The sequence below is a fragment of the Tamandua tetradactyla genome, chromosome 1 (genome assembly GCF_023851605.1).
Source record: "Tamandua tetradactyla isolate mTamTet1 chromosome 1, mTamTet1.pri, whole genome shotgun sequence".
NCBI classification, from domain to species: Eukaryota; Metazoa; Chordata; class Mammalia; order Pilosa; family Myrmecophagidae; genus Tamandua; species Tamandua tetradactyla.
In genome coordinates this window covers 44,812,981-44,830,289 of record NC_135327.1, presented here as the reverse complement: position 1 = coordinate 44,830,289, position 17,309 = coordinate 44,812,981, and the positions used below count along the sequence as shown (strand labels likewise).

General features: G+C 38.1%; 1 protein-coding gene across 3 annotated transcripts in view; it reads left to right on the top strand.

Moving 5' to 3' along the window:
• Positions 1-17,309, top strand: part of MACROD2 (mono-ADP ribosylhydrolase 2) — a 2,249,967-nt gene that overhangs the window by 2,031,927 nt on the left and 200,731 nt on the right. For all 3 annotated transcript variants that reach the window (XM_077115113.1, XM_077115111.1, XM_077115108.1), the window contains exons 10-11: positions 1,799-1,843; positions 8,302-8,385. In XM_077115113.1, coding sequence (XP_076971228.1) covers positions 1,799-1,843; positions 8,302-8,385 — 129 coding nt within the window. The remainder of the gene's footprint in view (positions 1-1,798; positions 1,844-8,301; positions 8,386-17,309) is intronic.

Below are 17,309 nucleotides of genomic sequence, written 5' to 3'. Positions count from 1 at the left end.
TTTCTGCATATGTTAAATTCCTTCAATAAGAATTACTACCTTAAAAACACATTTAAAACCATTTTCCATTTTCACTGACTAATACATCTCTAAGCTTCATTAATAACTAACAGAAAAGTGCCATGATTGAATAGATTTGGCTAAGTAAAAACTCAATAATAAAGCTCATATGAAGGAGGAAGCTGCAAATATTTACTGACTGCCCATCGTTTGCAAGGCACCACTTAGATACATAGAATTCAAATATGTATGAGATGCATAGGAAATATTTGAAATTCAATCCTGCAGAAATGTCTTGAGTATTGATCCTCATGTATAAAATGATGTATTAGGTGTGAAGGAATACAAAGCTACAAGGCATGCTTTTCATCTTTACAGGATTTATGATCTGAAGATGGTCATATGTAAGATAGGTACATTAACAAATAACTAGTCGATGGGACTTGATAGCAATAGATAATATTTCACACTCATAGCTTGTCATTCACTGTCCTAGTGTTTTACATGGCATCATCTCATTTAATCCTTATAATGTCTCTATGCAGCAGGCATTACTATTATCCCCCTTTTACACCTGACAAATCTGATCTTCAGGAAGGTTAGGTTAGTTCTCTAAGATTGCATTGTCGGGGAATGGGTAGATGGAGGCGCCAATATGCAGACCTAAGGCCCTGTAATCCTTCAAGTTCACGTTCAGAGGGCAATAAAAATAAAGCACACCACGGAGAGTACTCTTCATTCAAATTTGGATTAGGCAGATGTTTCACAGCTGCTGTAGTGCCTAAACTGGACCTGGAAGGATGAACAGAAAAGAAGAAGTGCATTGCTAGCAGGTCACAGTAGGTAGGGGAAGCTGAAGGGGACTTCTGAGAGAACAGGGACAAGTGTTATCATCAGTGTAGGAGGTAGCATGGGTAGCGGGGGTGGTGATTGGAACCAGTTATCGTTGGCCTTGAGTCTTGACTTTTCTCATTAGGTAAGGGAGCCACTTGGTGGTCATGAACCAAATCAGATACGTATTTTAAGACTGATTTGATCAGGATTGAGAAAAGGTGAGGAATAGTTAGGAAACAACTAAAATAGTTAAAAGAAGTACAACTGGTCATCTGAATTTGAGTCCAGCAAAATGTAAGTAGAGAGGAGGAAGCATGGAAACATCACAGGATTTGACATTAATGGGATGTTGGTAACTTTCAAAGTGAGAGATTACAACATGTCAGAAGTTCACAAAAAAGCAAAGTGGTGCATAAAGTGGGGAGAAAGTACTTGTCCTTTCCTGTTAAAGGGGTTGTAGTGGAAGGTGAGGGGATATAAATGCGAAGGGTACTACTGATGGGAGAACTCAAAAATACATAATTAGAGGTGTAGATTTGCATGTATAGCATGCTTGCACTTTTCATGAGACGAGTGTGGGAATTTGACGTGATGATGTCCATGCTTCTTGAATACTTAAACTGAGCATGCATAATTTTTAAAAATATAGGAAATGTGGTCTTTGAAGTGTGACTTCTTTAGTACTTGGAATGACTGAGGTGACCATGCATTACTTTTATAAGTAAAAAAATTATTGCACATATAGGTTGTAAATAAACTGTTAAAATGTAATCTAGGTATTAAATTGTATGCTATGATGCTTACACTTTTTTCTAATCCAGAATGATATTATAAGATAATATAAATGTATGATTTAACAGTATTTTTTTTCTTTTCTTTGATTTTTTTGTTAGTCAAATTGGAGATATGGGTGTTTCTACCTTTCAGATGAGTTTTAATTTATCTTTTTTCCATTTTTTAATAGAGGATAATAATGAAGAAGAAGATATTGACATGAAAGAAGTATCAGGTATTAAATTCATTGTTTTATTATTTAAGGGGTAGACAGGGCTTATTTAGTTTTTTACATACTCCTCACACTTTGTCAAAAACAAAATAAGGTTATAACAAAGAAATGTATAATCAGTGTCATAAAATAAGAATGTAAGTGTGCTAACTCTTATGGCTAATAATATATTTAAACATTGAACTACGCTTGAGCTTCCCCACTGCTAAAGTAGAAAAGGAAATATAAGATATTCTAGTTAATAGTTATAACAGATTATCCCCCAAAATTAGTAACCTAAAACAACCATATATTATACCTTTATGTTCTGTGGGTCAGAAATTCAGATGAAACACAGCAGGGATGACTTGACCCTGCTCTATAGGATCTGAGCCCTCAGCAGGAAGACTCGGCAGCTGGGGCCTAGAGTCATCTGAAGGTTTGGCACTCATGGGTCTGCTATCATCTGAGACCTTAGCCAGGATAGTTCTCTGTTACTCTTACACATGGTCGCTTCATGTGGCTTGGGCTTCTTTACAACATGGTGATCAGGTCCAAAGTAAGCATATCTAGAGAGACAGGGCAAGTCAAGGAAAAGCTGTGCCCTTTGAATACCCAACTTCAGTCATTCCGTACCATTACTTCCTCTATTAGAATAGTAATAAGCCAACCCAAATTCAAGGGAAGAGAAAATAGACACCATCTCTTGATGGGATGTGGTAAGATTCTACAGATCATGTTGCAGATCATGTTGGACCTGAAATATTATTTAGCCATCTTTGGAAAATAAGTCTTCCACATAGGATATACTGCTCATATTATCAAAAATTAAGATGCATGCCAACTCTTTATGAAGACCACAGTAGGATACGGGAAACACAGTGGTTAAAAGCATGGACTCTGGCCTAAAGTAGCTATTAATATATGCTTGATAATGAATGCATGATCATTTAACCTGAATTCAATCTAGCGCTGCCACTTACTGACCTTGAGCAAGTGTCCTTTATTTCTAAGTCTCTTGTCTGTATCTCCCAAAAGGGAAATAACTTACTTTACAGTCTTGTTTGGGGGATTCAATAAGACAACATGTCTGAAATGCTTCTTACAGTGCTTCGACCATGGTAAACATTAAATCTCTCATTCTAATCTATACCTCATTTGGAAGGGTATATACTATGAGTCTGAATTTTCTACTTTTCATCACTCATGTAAAGGGTTGCTATAACCACATAAAAGGGGCCAAATTTAAAAATTACAATACATATCGTAGCGGTCCTATTTTTGTGTACCCTTCCATCTGATGCCAGAACCCCGTAAAAATCACTGCCTATTATCAGTCTGAGTGGCTCTACTAAGAGGGAGCTCTTTCATTGTGGAGCCAAGCTATCTCATTAGGAAAGGTTTTATTTTTTAAATGATTCTTCTTGTTAAACTAAATCTCTCTCTCCCTCCCCTGACCATCCACTAACCTTGTGGAGAAATAGCATCAGTTCCTCTTCTTCAGACAGCTCATGGAACAATGAGCATAGCTTCTAGCCATTATTCTCCAGTGCAAACATCTCTGATTCCTAAGATTCCCTTAATCTCCCTGATAATAACAGCTTCAGAAAATTCTGAGTAGTAGAAGGAGAAACTTTAAATCAGGAGTAGGAATGAAGAAAATGGATGAGAGGCTGTAACAGCAGCTGCTGGTGCCCAGACCACATCCCCTTGACACATATTCCTTTTGAACAGTACCAACAGCTTTCTATAGTAACATCTTGAGACTCAGTTGAGCACTGTTCTCTGGTCAAGACAGCGAACTCAAAGTACCAGGAAGTTTGTTTCTTTGGAATAGCCCCTCAACCACTGATGGACAAGAGTTTGTTGATTAATACTTCTGCAACACACATCTGAGGCAGACCTTGTAGATCTTATTGTTAAAAAAAGCACTGTGTGTTGACAACAGGTGGCCTTGGATTATATTCATGAATTTAATGTTAATATTTGCAGCCTTATGCTAATGTTCCCTGCTGTGGCAAAGGATCCTCGAAATGTCCTTCAGCAGTGGGGAGTACTGCCCTTTCAGCCAGCCAGTATAAGGACCTTATCTTTCTAAGGATCATTTGCTTAAGTGTCATCAACACATATTTCTGGACAAAGGGAGTTAGATTCCTAATGAGATGCAGCTAGCTATCCAAGCCAGTGGGTGATTTTAAGGAAATCATTATTGATGCTAATACAGAGTTCACAAGGTTGGAGCTAGCATTTGAGGTTTGGGGGCATTAATTGGATCATTTCAAATTTTAGTCCCACCAGGTCTGGGCGTAGTGGTTCAAGTTGCACTCAGTGGCCCGAGGAAGCTAAGTCAATCAAGCAGAATGAGCTCAGGAAGCTGCTCTTAGTTTCCTAATATCTGAATGCTGAAATCATAGGGGATTTGTGTGCTGGATGGCTCATGATACACCAGCTGGCCTTTGCCAGATGTTGGTGAGTTGGTTGGCTTCAGTTCAGTTCTCACACTAGACTCCAAAATGAATCTGTACCAGCCACCCAAGGCTATTAACTGCTACTTGATTCTGCCTGGCATTACCTCTTCTTCTTAAACAAGTAGGAAAGCTAGAGTGATTTTTAAGAACTCAACTTATTCTAATGAAGAATTGCTTAGGTGAATTGCTTGCAAAAAAAGAAAAAGCTAGTGAATAATGAATTCAAAACTTAAACTATTGGGGTGCTGGTTAACCAACTTGGAGATGGGGGGGGCTTGATCTAAGAATTTGCAGAATTCTATGGTGGGAATTACACCTACCCTCGCCTGTTTCAAACTACCAAGGGTGAGATCACTTTAACAGAGGAGTTGGGGGGAGATTGGCACTACCAACTGGGGCAAGGTGGCTCTAACGATAGCCCCAGCACACCTCCACCAAGCTAGGTTTTAATGGAACATGTGACATGTGCCAAGTCAACATGCATGAAGTCATTTAAGATACCCAACAATTCCATGAGGCAGGGACTGTGATTATCAGAGGCTTAAGTAGGTTTAGTTCTTTAACCTTAAATAGGAAAGCCAGAATTTGAATTCAGATATGTCTGACTCTAAAACTCATACTCTTAACTCTCTCCTTCTATCTCTAGAACTCTTATAGTAAGTACCTAGCAGGAGAATCTCAAATGGTGTCTGACAAGATCATCTTCAAAGTTAGACAAGGTCATCTGCTCCCATGAGAGGGAGTGGAAACAGACCAGCTTAAATGCATTAAATTCTCCTCAAATCCTCCTTTTATCATCAGTCGTGTGATAAGTGTTGCCCTGTGTCCTTGCCTGTCCAAAACCCTATGGCTCCCTGACCCAGCAGGGACAAAGGATCAGCAACCACCTATGGCAATTCAGCAATAGCAGAGCTGGGAGAATACTTCAGTTCTCACGGGACAAAGCCATGCTTGTGGAAAACCTCTAGTTTTCCACTCTCTGCCAGAAAGGTAGCAGCCCGCTGAACAGGAGACACAGCTAAGGAGAAGTATACAGTGCATTTGAGAATGCTACTTTAGTGCCCTCAGTACCAAGAGGGACAGTTGTTGCTGCTCAGCCATGTAAAAGACCTAGGCACAGAGGCTATATGAATCAGTTCACTAGAGTACCCCCAAACCCTATACCTTTGGTTATGAAATAATATTATACTTCAGTCCTGGATGACTGTAACTAACATGCATCAATGCCTGACAGATGACCAAGGAATCTCCTACAACTTTCACAAAAATGAGGTGTTAGTACATCTTGAGTACTTAAATATTTCAGAAAAATGGGCAAACAGATTTCTTTTTAAATCCCATCCATTCCTTAAATATTCTCATCAGGTGAAAAATCAGAATTAGGAATTTAATCCTTAACTCACTTGCAAGAAATGCTGGTTTGGAATTGAATTTCCAGCAATTGGAAATTCTCCTCTTGGACTCAGGTGCAGACAATGCATTTCAGGGGCACAGAAAGGTTAGAATCTTTTCCCAGTAAGATTGCAAATGTTGCTTTGCCCATTTTACAAATCTCTTTGAGCCAGCATCTGTGCTCAGTGAGCTGTTCCAAGCATCTCATTTCTGTTTTTTGCTGAACCCGTTCCAAAAGGTCAATATCCATTGCCCACCTGGTGACAGAAGTTTGGAGGAGTTGCTAATGCAATCATTGGCATTTTTTTTTTTTACCCTGTCTGTAGTAATGACCTTAGATGTGACTTACTTGCATCCAGAGAAAATCTAGCCTAGTGCCCTAAAACCTTTGAAGTTCATAATGCCAAAGTTTTTAATAGCACATTTATTAATGCTTGTTTTTTGTTGTTCTGTTCATTTTTTATTGGAAAAATAGGATTAAGTCACCATTGCTCTTTAGTAGAATTTTAGAATCCTGGCGTGAGGCAACAGCTGCTAAAAGAGTGAGAATTGGGCATGGTCCCATTATAGCTTGGCCTTAAAGAAAGGCCTTGGTTAAAGGAAAATAAAATCGAATTCTGAAATGAAATTCTCAAGGCACCACTGGGCACCAGCGACACAAGAGAAATTAAAAACAAGTGCCTTTGTCTCATGAAACTTACGTTCTAGAGGGAGAAGACATACAGTAAAGAAATAAACAAAAGGCCAATATAATATAGCAAGTGATATATTTGATGCTGATTTCCTTTGCTGAAACTCTTTGAGATTAGTTGTTGGGGAAACGTTTCTTGGGAGTTGTATTTGATCTTACCTTTGAAGGGTGAGAAAGAAATAGGTATGTAAATATCTAGGGGGAAAGAACAGAGGGTGCAAAGGTCCTGAAGTACGAAGCAGCCTGGCAACAATAGAAGAACACAAAGGGAGCCAATAAATGTAGAACAGATGAATGAGTGGGAGATAAGGCCAGAAGGGTTTCTGAGGTCCAAATGACATATAGATCCTAGCCATGGAATTGGATTTGGATCTTATTCTAAATCATGGGATTTCAACTGGTGAGAAAGATGATTTGATTTTTATTTTAAAAGATCACTCTGATTGGTATATGGATAATTGATTGTAAGGAGTTGAGATTGGAACTTAAAAGATTATTGCAGTAACCCAGGCAAGAGATGCTGAAGATTTGGATGAGGGTGATAACTGCAAAAGATGAGCACAGTGGACAAATAGATGATAACATTTTTTGGAGAGGAAGCTGGTAGGATTTAATGATAGCTTAGACTGAAAAAGTAAATGAAGGGAATTATCAAGGATGACATTTCAATTTTTGGTTAAAATTCTTAGGTAGATAATAGTGTCATTCCTTGAAAAATAGACTACTGTAGAGAGAACAGATTTGTAGATATCAAGGGTATGGTTCTGGCCTAGTTAAGTGTGATATGCTGAATGATAGTTAAGTGAGGGGAAACCACTAGGAAAAGTGAAGGACCTAAGGACTGGGAAGAGTGGGGCCTGGTAAAATCCCAGACACAAAGGAACAATTCGGAGAAGTTTCCTTTGAGACCCAGGAGACACAGAGAGAGACATGGGAGAGAAAGCTCCTGATGGAACTGTGACCTCAGATTGAGGGACACACGAGCTGATGAAGACCACCCAGGGAGGGAGAGGAACAGGAGCCTAGGAAGTAAATACTCTGGGGTCCCTACTGGCTGAGCCCCATGGGACTTGGAAGTTCAATGGTGCAGTCCCTAGATGCCAGCCTCCCCGACCACTATGGAGGATGTGCAGGGTAGAGAATGGATCTGAGAGCACAAATAGAAGCCATCCAGTCCCAAATCCCAAACAAGAGGCCATGGGGGCAATTGAAGATGTGAATGTTGAGCTCGGTAAAGAGACCAGGATGAAAATAGAAATTAATGCCTAACCGAATATCCTGTATCAAAATGGGATGAATTTAGGGATACTTTTCCTAAAATTTATTAGCTGTCTTGGATAGACTTGGAGAAAGGGAACATTAAGAAAAAGGAGAAGCACAATAATGTAATTGGAGGCATAAGGAAGTTATTTAGAATCTTTGTTTCTAAAGAAGTCTGCTAAGTAGAAATAGGAAAATTTCAAGCTCCAACTCCCACCCTCACCTCTCCCCCCACCGCCAAAATGATATGACATCACAGCTCACCTGGCTCTACATTGAGCACTGAAAAAGATGAAATGGCATAATGAAAACTTCCAATCCATGAAGTTTTAAATCAAATTCTCATGGAGAAAATAAATGGGGTTGACTGATGGAGAAGTTTTTAATTATGAAAAAAGAACTTGTGTAAGACTTCTTATTTGTGCAAATAATTAATGATGGCTGCAAAAGAAAAAGATGATTAGCTTAAGTCTTAAGTTTTAAGTCTATGCTTATCAGAGAATCACAGGTTCTTACCAAAATTTAGCTCAGCCATGATGACAGATGAATTTGTAATTAAAATTCACTCTTTGTGTGGGTTTACTAAGGAAAAAAATCTTTAAACTTCAATATAGTTTTGAACTCTACTGCCAAATATTTAATAAGAGTGTATTAAAACTCTGTATTTCCAGAGGGGTTAGAACCAAAAGGCCTTTCTCCACCACATAAGAAGAGCAAAGCAAAGAAGCCAGAATTATCTAAGGACTCTAGTGAAGGTAAGTCCTGCCCTCTCTTTGCTTTAAAAAATTGTGCCATGAAAAGAAACTTAATTTTTAAACTATATGATAGACTCTCATATCCAGATAGTACTAGAGGTCCAAAAATCACAGAGCAATTACTTTATTCTTTCCTAATATATTTATTATGCCATGAAAGGTAAGGATGAAATATGAGATTCAGATTTAGTTTGTTGTCAAAGTAAAACACAATTTAAAAAGTCATTTTCTCAGTACAAGGTATTTTCCATTTGTACCAAGTGAAAAATTGTAGGTAGTACTTACAAGTTAGGTGTTCTGGAACTATGTAAGGGTGAAGGGCCAGATCAATACATGATGAACAGCACATGAGCTATTGGCTTATTGTGATCATTTGTTTTACTTCTGAACACATTCTGAGCCTTCCCAGACTCATGTCTCAGCAATGGATGCTGGATACGTTTCCTGTTTTTAATGCTCTCTTCCATTTTCTAGAAGCCAAGTTATTTTTGCATTATGCATTGAATAGACAGGTCCAATTTGGTTCAGTTTTTTGAAGACACCATCTCTCTTTTGCAGCTCTAGTAACACCTTCAGGTCACTAGAAATTTCTTTTAAAATGCAGACAAAATTTTCAACTTTTTTTCCAAGTGAAACTCTAAGAGTATCCATTACCTTCTACCTGGGGAATGTATTATTTCTTCTACTTTCTTGCCTAGAGCCCCATTTTCCTCCACTATGAAATGAAGAGGATAATAACACCAATGTATTATAAACTGGTGTTGGTTTGGGTTTGCCAGGAAGAAAATACCAAGATGGAAGTAGAGGTGCAAAGGATTTATAGAGGGAAATGCCTGTGGTAAAGTGAAGAGGAGTAGAAGGGAGCAGGAGTAGTAGATGGAGGGAAGGTGAACTGGAGAAGAAGAGTTTCTGTGTGCAGTATGGACTGAGGAAGTCTGCGGAAGTGCAGAGCAAGGATTGGCTACTCAAAGAGCCTAGCCTTGGGCAGAAATGGCTAGATTCCAGTATCCCCCTCACCCATGCTGAGTCACTGGCTGCAAACAGCCTGGGGAGAAAGTGGGAAGAATGGCTGAACAAGGTGCTGCAGAGGATTCCAAAAAGATGACCATTGGAAGCAGTCAGCTAACTACACCCTTCACCACAGGTCCTTTCTTGAAGACAAAGCTTGAGCAACACAACAAACCCTGGAATATTGGGGTTCCAGGTAATAAGTACTGGCACTGCCCTCATCCTGCTCCCAGTTCAGAGCCAGTTGAGAAGGCAAAGCTGTAAAGAAGTTTGAAATCAAAATATTACCTTAATTGGTAATAAGGTTAGATAACTGCATCTGGTCATCCTGCCCCCAGATGGGTTTCATTTATAAATGGAAGAGACTTAAGACATGTCCTCTCAGGAGCAAGGTCAGGTATTCTCTTCTCCCGGACAGGGGTTGTCCTGGTGAATTTATTGTGAAGAACAGCGGACCAGGACAAGCCCTCTCTTTAGGCAAGTGGAGCTGAAAGAGAGTCAAGATAGGACTTTTCCTTCTTCCAGCCTCACTGTAAAAGTCTCACTGTAAGTGAGGGAATGTGAGAAGGGCACAGATATTTAGTAGGATAAACATCCTGCACTGACAAAGAACAGAAACTGTTTGTGTAAAGTGCTTACCACAGGTGTGGCATTCCATTAACGATGGCTATTATCAAAACTGACATTATCAGGCTCACCCTAATTCATTGAAACGTGCTTGATAATATAGAATTGTTTGGTGATAACCATACCTAGAACCACGAAAAAGACCAGCAGCTCTAATTGGCTCAAAATGGTAAATTTGTTAGTATTAGACTGGGAGAAAATAGCCAGATCTTGTTTCTTCTACTGTAATTAGGTAATTTCCTGGACATTCTCTTAAGGCCCTGATTGGGAATTGTGTAGGGGCCAAACAATGATTGCCTTTTCCCTGGGGAGGCTCCAATTTACTGAGTGACTCTCATTAAATGCATGACATTTGTCAAAGGTAGTTTTCCAGAGTCTGCATCTGTTACCCTTTAAGAGTATCACATGGTCAGTAATAAACTGTAGCAGTTCTGTCACCTTTAATTAACAAGATAATTTCTCTGAGTTACTCTTTCCAGTGTGAATAGTTCTTTTACTTCCAAAATAAGTTACTTTGTTTAGAGACATCTTCCCATAATCCTAACATGAGTCAGTAATATGGCTTTACTTCCTCCAAATATATGGTTGAGAATGTGCTGTGAGTCATAAAGTCTCAGATGAAAATGCAATACTTTGGATTTGTTACCAGGAACATTCTGTCTGTGTCATCATGGTGAGCTGTAAATGTTACCTACTTACTGAATATATGGGAATTGTGCATTTATTCCTAAAACAGCTTCAAAGAAAAACAAAAAAACTACAAATAAAAATTGCTGGGGAAGGCGTAGAGGAAGGGAGTATAACCTGACACTCTAATGGTAGATGATTCTGTGAAATGTTGTTTATTATTTATCAGTGTTTCTATTTGACAAAAACACTTACCTACTTTTGTGAGCTGTGCTGTTGCATGTGTTTCAATTCCTCTCAGGTTTCAGGAAGTCATAATTGTTCTTTCTGACAGGCTCTGCAAACGGAATTGTGTCATTGGATTCATCATGACTATTCTCTCCAAATCTTCCTCCTATTTTAGTTATCAATCCTTTTTCTAACTTAGTCATATGACATATTCTTTAGGCAGAAAAGCTTCTGGTATGTTTAGGTATACATCACTCAGCTTAACTTCCAATCACTTGGTCCCATCATACTTCTCACCTATGTTAGGGCTCTCTGTCCAGCTACTCACGCTTACGCATACTACTGAATACTTTGGCACATGTTATAATGTAGATTCTCAGAAAGGTCATTAAGAGTTGAATTAGAATACAAATTACCTAGATATTCCAGCTAATAAAACCATAATACAATGTTTAGACTGAGAAGAAGGATTTTCTTATTCTGAAGTCAAATTTTCTTATTCTACAAAAATATGTTTTTTTATTTTTAAGTATGAATTGTAAATGGTTCTCTAACTTGCTCAAGGCCATGATGCTTGGTAATGTCAAGATCTCTCCTTTAAATGTCTTTATATAGATTATGGTGGCAAAGGTGTGTCTGTACACTTAGGTTAGATTGTATGATATGTTAATAAAGCTGTTTAAAAATGAACAGAGAGAAACAAGTGCTAATGTGGAGAAGGAAATGTACCTATTCACTGTAGGTAGGAAAACTGAGAGGTGCAGCCCCTTGGAGGCAGGGTGGTGATTCCACTGGAGGCTAGGGGTGAGGTTGCCATATAATCCTGAAACCCTGTTGCTCAGTGTACACCTGGAGGAATTGAGTGTGGGGACTCAAATGAATATTTGCACCTGGTGTTTCCAGTGGTAGTGTTCTCCATCCACAAAACTATGGTATATACATACAATGGACTACTGAGAGGCCACAAGAAGTAATGAAGTTGTGAGGAAAGCAACAAATTGTACGAACCTTAAGGACTATATGTTGAATGAAATGCCAGGAACAAAAAGACAAATATTATCATGCCTCAATCATATGGACTAACTATAATATAAAAACTTGGTGAACTGAAGTTGAGAACATGGGTTATAAGGTTGGGGCCTATTGTAAAGGGTCTTTGATTGTAAGCTCTTACAGCAGTCCCATATATTCAGTTGTAACTGTTCTTTCTAAATTCTGAGATACTAAGCTGATTGTTTATTACCTGGTTGTTCCCAGACACTTGGGGTATTTATGTGACACCTGAGGCTCAGAGTTAGAGCTCTGAAGCTCTGAAAGTAAGCAGTTCTCTCTAAAGGAACTGTTTAAAAAGTTGAAAAAAGGATCAGACTTGGAGTAGAGATATGAATGAAGCTAATCTGGATAGGACTAAGGTAAATCAAAATACAGGGCAAAGGATGATATCGTCCATATTTTAAGACTTCCACTTCTATGTGAGACCAAAGGGAGAAATGTTTACTTGGTGCAACATTTATATTTTGGGTAGTGTATTTCCTAATTTAACTTGTATGGTCAATTTAGTTGAACATCATAAGTACATGGAATCTTGAATAGGGTGTGAGATCTTGTGCTTTTTCCAGGTTAGTGTGATGCCCTGATATATCCCAGAGTAATTTGGACAGTGAATAGAGAAGTATTGGCAGAGTCCCCTTGGAGGGCTGAGGAGAAAGGAGGAAATATTCAACTTTCCCACTTGGAGAATTTCTGATATTCTTGTGAGCAGTGGGGACAACCAAATCAATATGCTGAGTCCTTGATCTTGGGGTTCGCCCCTTGAGACTTATTCCTGCAAAGGATAGGCTAAGGATACTTAAAATTAAGCCTATGAGTCACCCCTAGAGAACATCTTGTGTTGCTCAGATGTGGCCTCTCTCTCTAAGCCAACTCAGCAGATGAACACACTGCCCTGCCCTCCTACAAGGGACATGACTCCCAGAGGTGTAAATCTCTCTGGCAGTGTGGGACAGGGCTCCCGGGATAAGTCGGGATCCAGCATCAAGGGATTGAAAAGTCTTCTTGACTGAAAGGGGGAAGAGAGAAATGAGACAAAATAAAGTGTCAGTGACTGAGAGATTTCAAAGAATTGAGAGGTTATCTTGGAGGTTATTCTTGTGCATTATATATAGATATCCCTTTTTAGCTTATGGTGTATTAGAGTGGATGGAGGCAAGTACCCGAAACTCTTGAGTTGTGTTACAATAGACTTGATTCTTGAAGACAATTGTATAAAGATATAATTTTACCATGTGACTGTGGAATTGTGAAAACCATGCGTCTGTTGCCCATTTTATCCAGGGTATGGACAGATGAGTAAAAATATATGGAAGGGTGGGCAACGGTGGCTCAGTGGCAGAGTTCTTGACTGCTGTGTGGAAGAGCTGGGTTTGATTACCAGTGCCTGCCCATCTTAAAAAAAAAAAATATATATATATATATATATGTATGTATATGTATGTATATATATTTATATATGCATGTATGTATATATATATATGGACAAAGAATAAATAAATAATAGGGGGGACAAAGGGTAATATAAATTGGGTAGATGGAAATACTAGTGGTCAATGAGAGGGGAGGGGTAAGGAGTATGGGATGTATGAGACTTTTTTTCCCTGTGTCTTTTTCTGAAGTGATGCAAATGTCCTAAAAAATGATCATGGCGAGGAATACACAACTATGTGATGATGAGCCATTCATTGTACACTGTGTATGGAATGTATAAAAAGAAAAAAGAGTGCAATATTTTTTTAAAATGCTCCCTTTTTTTCTATAAAGTATGCAGGTTCTCTAAACCTTTTCCCTTCCTCCCTACTGGAAATTAGAATCAGTTTTTGATGAAGGAAATATTGCCATCATTACAATAGTAACTGAAGCTTTTTTACTTTAATAAAATTTTTACTAAACATTTTTAAGTATTTCATATGAAAACTAAAAATTGAACATTCCATATTCGCATTTTTTACATTGTGGCCTTTTGGATATAGAGTTTGATTTTTAATACTTCTACTGAAAGTTCATGGACCATAAATACCTTGGTGCAACATACTGCCACACCATAACAATAATGAAATACTCTCTCATTTCAGACCACTGACTGGTTGGCATCTGATATGAATAATTCTATAAACCAGCAAGTAATATGCAGAATATTTGAAAATCTGGTTAATTCTGTTTCTATTAATTCAAACACCCAATGATTTATATCACTATTCTCCTTACAGAGAAAAAAAAATCATAGAAAAGAAAATTTAGCAACCTTAATAAAACATGCTTTTCTATCACTTTCTTCCACCTTATAGGAATTACTTTAGTGAGTTTTCTCAGGTTTTGTTTGCCTGAAAAGTTATTTTGCTTTTATATTTTAAGAGTCAATTTGTCTGCGTAAGAAGTCCAATGTGACTATTTTCTTGAAATGCTTCAAAGATATTTTTCCACGGTCTTCTAGTGGTTGAGACATAATCTCTTAAGTTTAATTGCTTTTTTCTTTTCTTTTCTTTTTAGGTTAGGTGGCTTTTTCTTTCTGGCTGCTTTGACAGTTCACTCTTTGACTTTGGTCTTCCACAGTTTCACTACGATGTGTCTAAATGTGGATTCCTTTTTAGGCTTCTTGGATCTGGCATTGGGTATCTTTCATTAGTTCTGAAAAATTCTCATTTATTTCTTCATCAGACATTATTTTTTCACTATTTTGTATTCATTCCATCTTCTAGACTTTTAACATGTTTTCCCAGAAACTGATAACCTATAATCTACTTTCTATCTCCATGACTTTGCTTATTCTAGGTATTTCACATAAGTGAAATCATATACTTCGTCCTTTTGTGTCTGCCGGATTTCACTCTGTACGATGTCTTCATGATTCGTCAACTTCATTCCTTTTTTTAGAACTTCATTCTTTTTATGGATAATAATATTCCATTGTGCATGTATACTATAGTTTGTTTATCCATTCATTTGTTGATGGGACACTTGGCTCACTTCCCCTTTTTTGGCAATTGTGGAAAACACTTCTATGACCTTTGTGTACAAAGATCTGTTCAAGTGCTTGTTTTCAATTCTTTTGGGTATATAATTGGAAATGGAATAATTTGATTATGCTAGGCTTAATTTTTAGAGGAAGCACCAAGCTTTTCTATAATGGCTTCACTATTTGACATTCCAACCAACAGTTTACAAGGATTTCTATTTCTCTGCATTCTCACAAACATTTTCTGGTTTAGTTATTAATTTTTATTTTAATTATAGTCATCTTAGTTGGTGTAAAATGGCATCTCATTGTGGTTTTGATTTGCATTTCTCTAGTGACTAATGACGAGCATTTTCTCATGTGCTTATTTGCATTTGCATCTCTTCTTCAGAAAAATGTTTAAAATTTTTTAAATGTAGTTGATTTTTTCATTGAATTTAGGAGATTTTATTCTAAATACAATTCTCTTATCAGATATAAATTGCAAATATTTTTCCAAGTATCTAGGTTGTCTTTTCACTTTCTTGAGAGTGTTCTTTAAAGCACTTTTAAAGCAATTTTCATTAAAGTCCAACTTACCTGATTTTTCTTTTGTTGTATGTGCTTTCAGTGTCATATCTAAGAAACCATTGTCTAATCCACATTCATGAGATTTATGCTTAATATTTCTTCTAACACTTTTAGGTCTTAAATTTAAGTCTTTGATCAACTTTGAGTTAATTTTCATATATATCGTGAGGTTGAAGCCCAATTTTATTCTTTTATACATAGCTATCCAGTTGTCCCATCAACATAGATTCAAAACTATTCTTGTCTCATTAAATTATTTTTGCATCCTTATCAAAACTCAGTGGGGAGGCAGGACAAGGTGTAAGGCAGGGCAAGATGGTGAGTAGGGAAGGGTAGAATTTAGTTAGTTCTCTAGTGCAGCTAGTAAATAGCCTGGAACTGTCTGAAACAGCTGTTTTGGGAATATCCATGACTGGACACATACCTGTATGGAATGGGTGGGAGGCCCAAGATCATAGCACAGTACTGTAAGTAACTCTCCCAAACTGTTGGGGCTGGTGCCTCTTGTCCACTGGCATGGCAGACTGTTTTGGAGGCAGTCTGGAAAAAGGCAATTTCTACTAGCAGCAGGGAAGGTAGCTCAAACAAGCTATACTTACAGCTTTAATTAACAGTTTTAGACTGCTGAATACAAACTCAGAGCACAGATAAATCCAGAGCAAGCATGAAAGGAGCCCTGAGGTCTTTCCAAGCAGAGAGGAGGCAGGGGTGATGAAAAAAACAAAAAAGAGGTTTTTGGAATTGGTTGAGCTACTGGAAAAGTGCTGTGCCTTCAGAAAAGAGATACATAGAGGCAGATAACAACTCCAGCTCTTGATTGGTAAACTCAGTGGGGGTGGAAGTGGGGGAGTGGGGCTGAGGGCTGGCTCTGAAAAAGAATATTTGTATCTGTTCTTAGTAGCCTATTAAAGAAAGTCTCAGGCATTTTCAGTTGTCAGCACTGACCCAGGCAAGGACAGAGTTAAGTTATCTGAGAGACAATGTAACTAGTCAAATGAAGGAGATAATTCCCTAAAGGATATATCTTCCCCAAAAAAAGGGGTGTGTGCGTGCAGAGCCCAGTAGAAGTGGTAGCTCTCAATCAGATTGCAGGGGCTGGAGAACAGAAACAGTTTAAGCTCACCTTCTACCTCAGACTCTGCCTCAACCACACCCTTAGCAGGGACAGGATCTGCTGAGAAGTAAAGGCAACATACCACTTTAAAGCAGTGGGGAGCTGTAGGCTGACAGATACCACTTGCTATAGGAAAAACACAGTCTTCAGGCTTCACAGGAAACACTGACAACCTGCTGGGTCTCACCCTCAGTGAAACCTGATATTGATAACACCCTTGTCCTAAGACCTGGGCCTGTTTTGTCTGGGAAAATCTGATGGGGTCAATCATATCTGGGGAGACCCTCCTCAAAAAAAAAGGCAGGGTAAGAAGCAGAAAAACAAAGGCTGAATAAGTCTGATCAGTTAAAAAGGATCGGTGCTAGAAGTCTAGAATAAGTGAAATGAATACCAAACAACAGATAGAGAACAAAGCTAACCAACAACAAAATCCTAGATAAAAGAGAAGGAAATGACCTACAGAATAATCAAGGAAATCAGAAGCCTAGACACAAGCAAAAAATGACTTTATACTAAAAGCATGAAGATATGCCTCCATCAAAGGAACAAATACTTCCAATGAGACACAGCAGTTGAAATAACTAATTAAAGATGTTCAAACAAATGTTCTAAATCAAATAAATGAGTTGAGGGAAGATATGACAAAAGAGATGAAGGATATAAAGAAGACATTGGGTAACCATAAAGAACTCAAAAGTTTGTAAAGACAAAAGGCAGAATTTATGGAAATGAAAGGCAAGA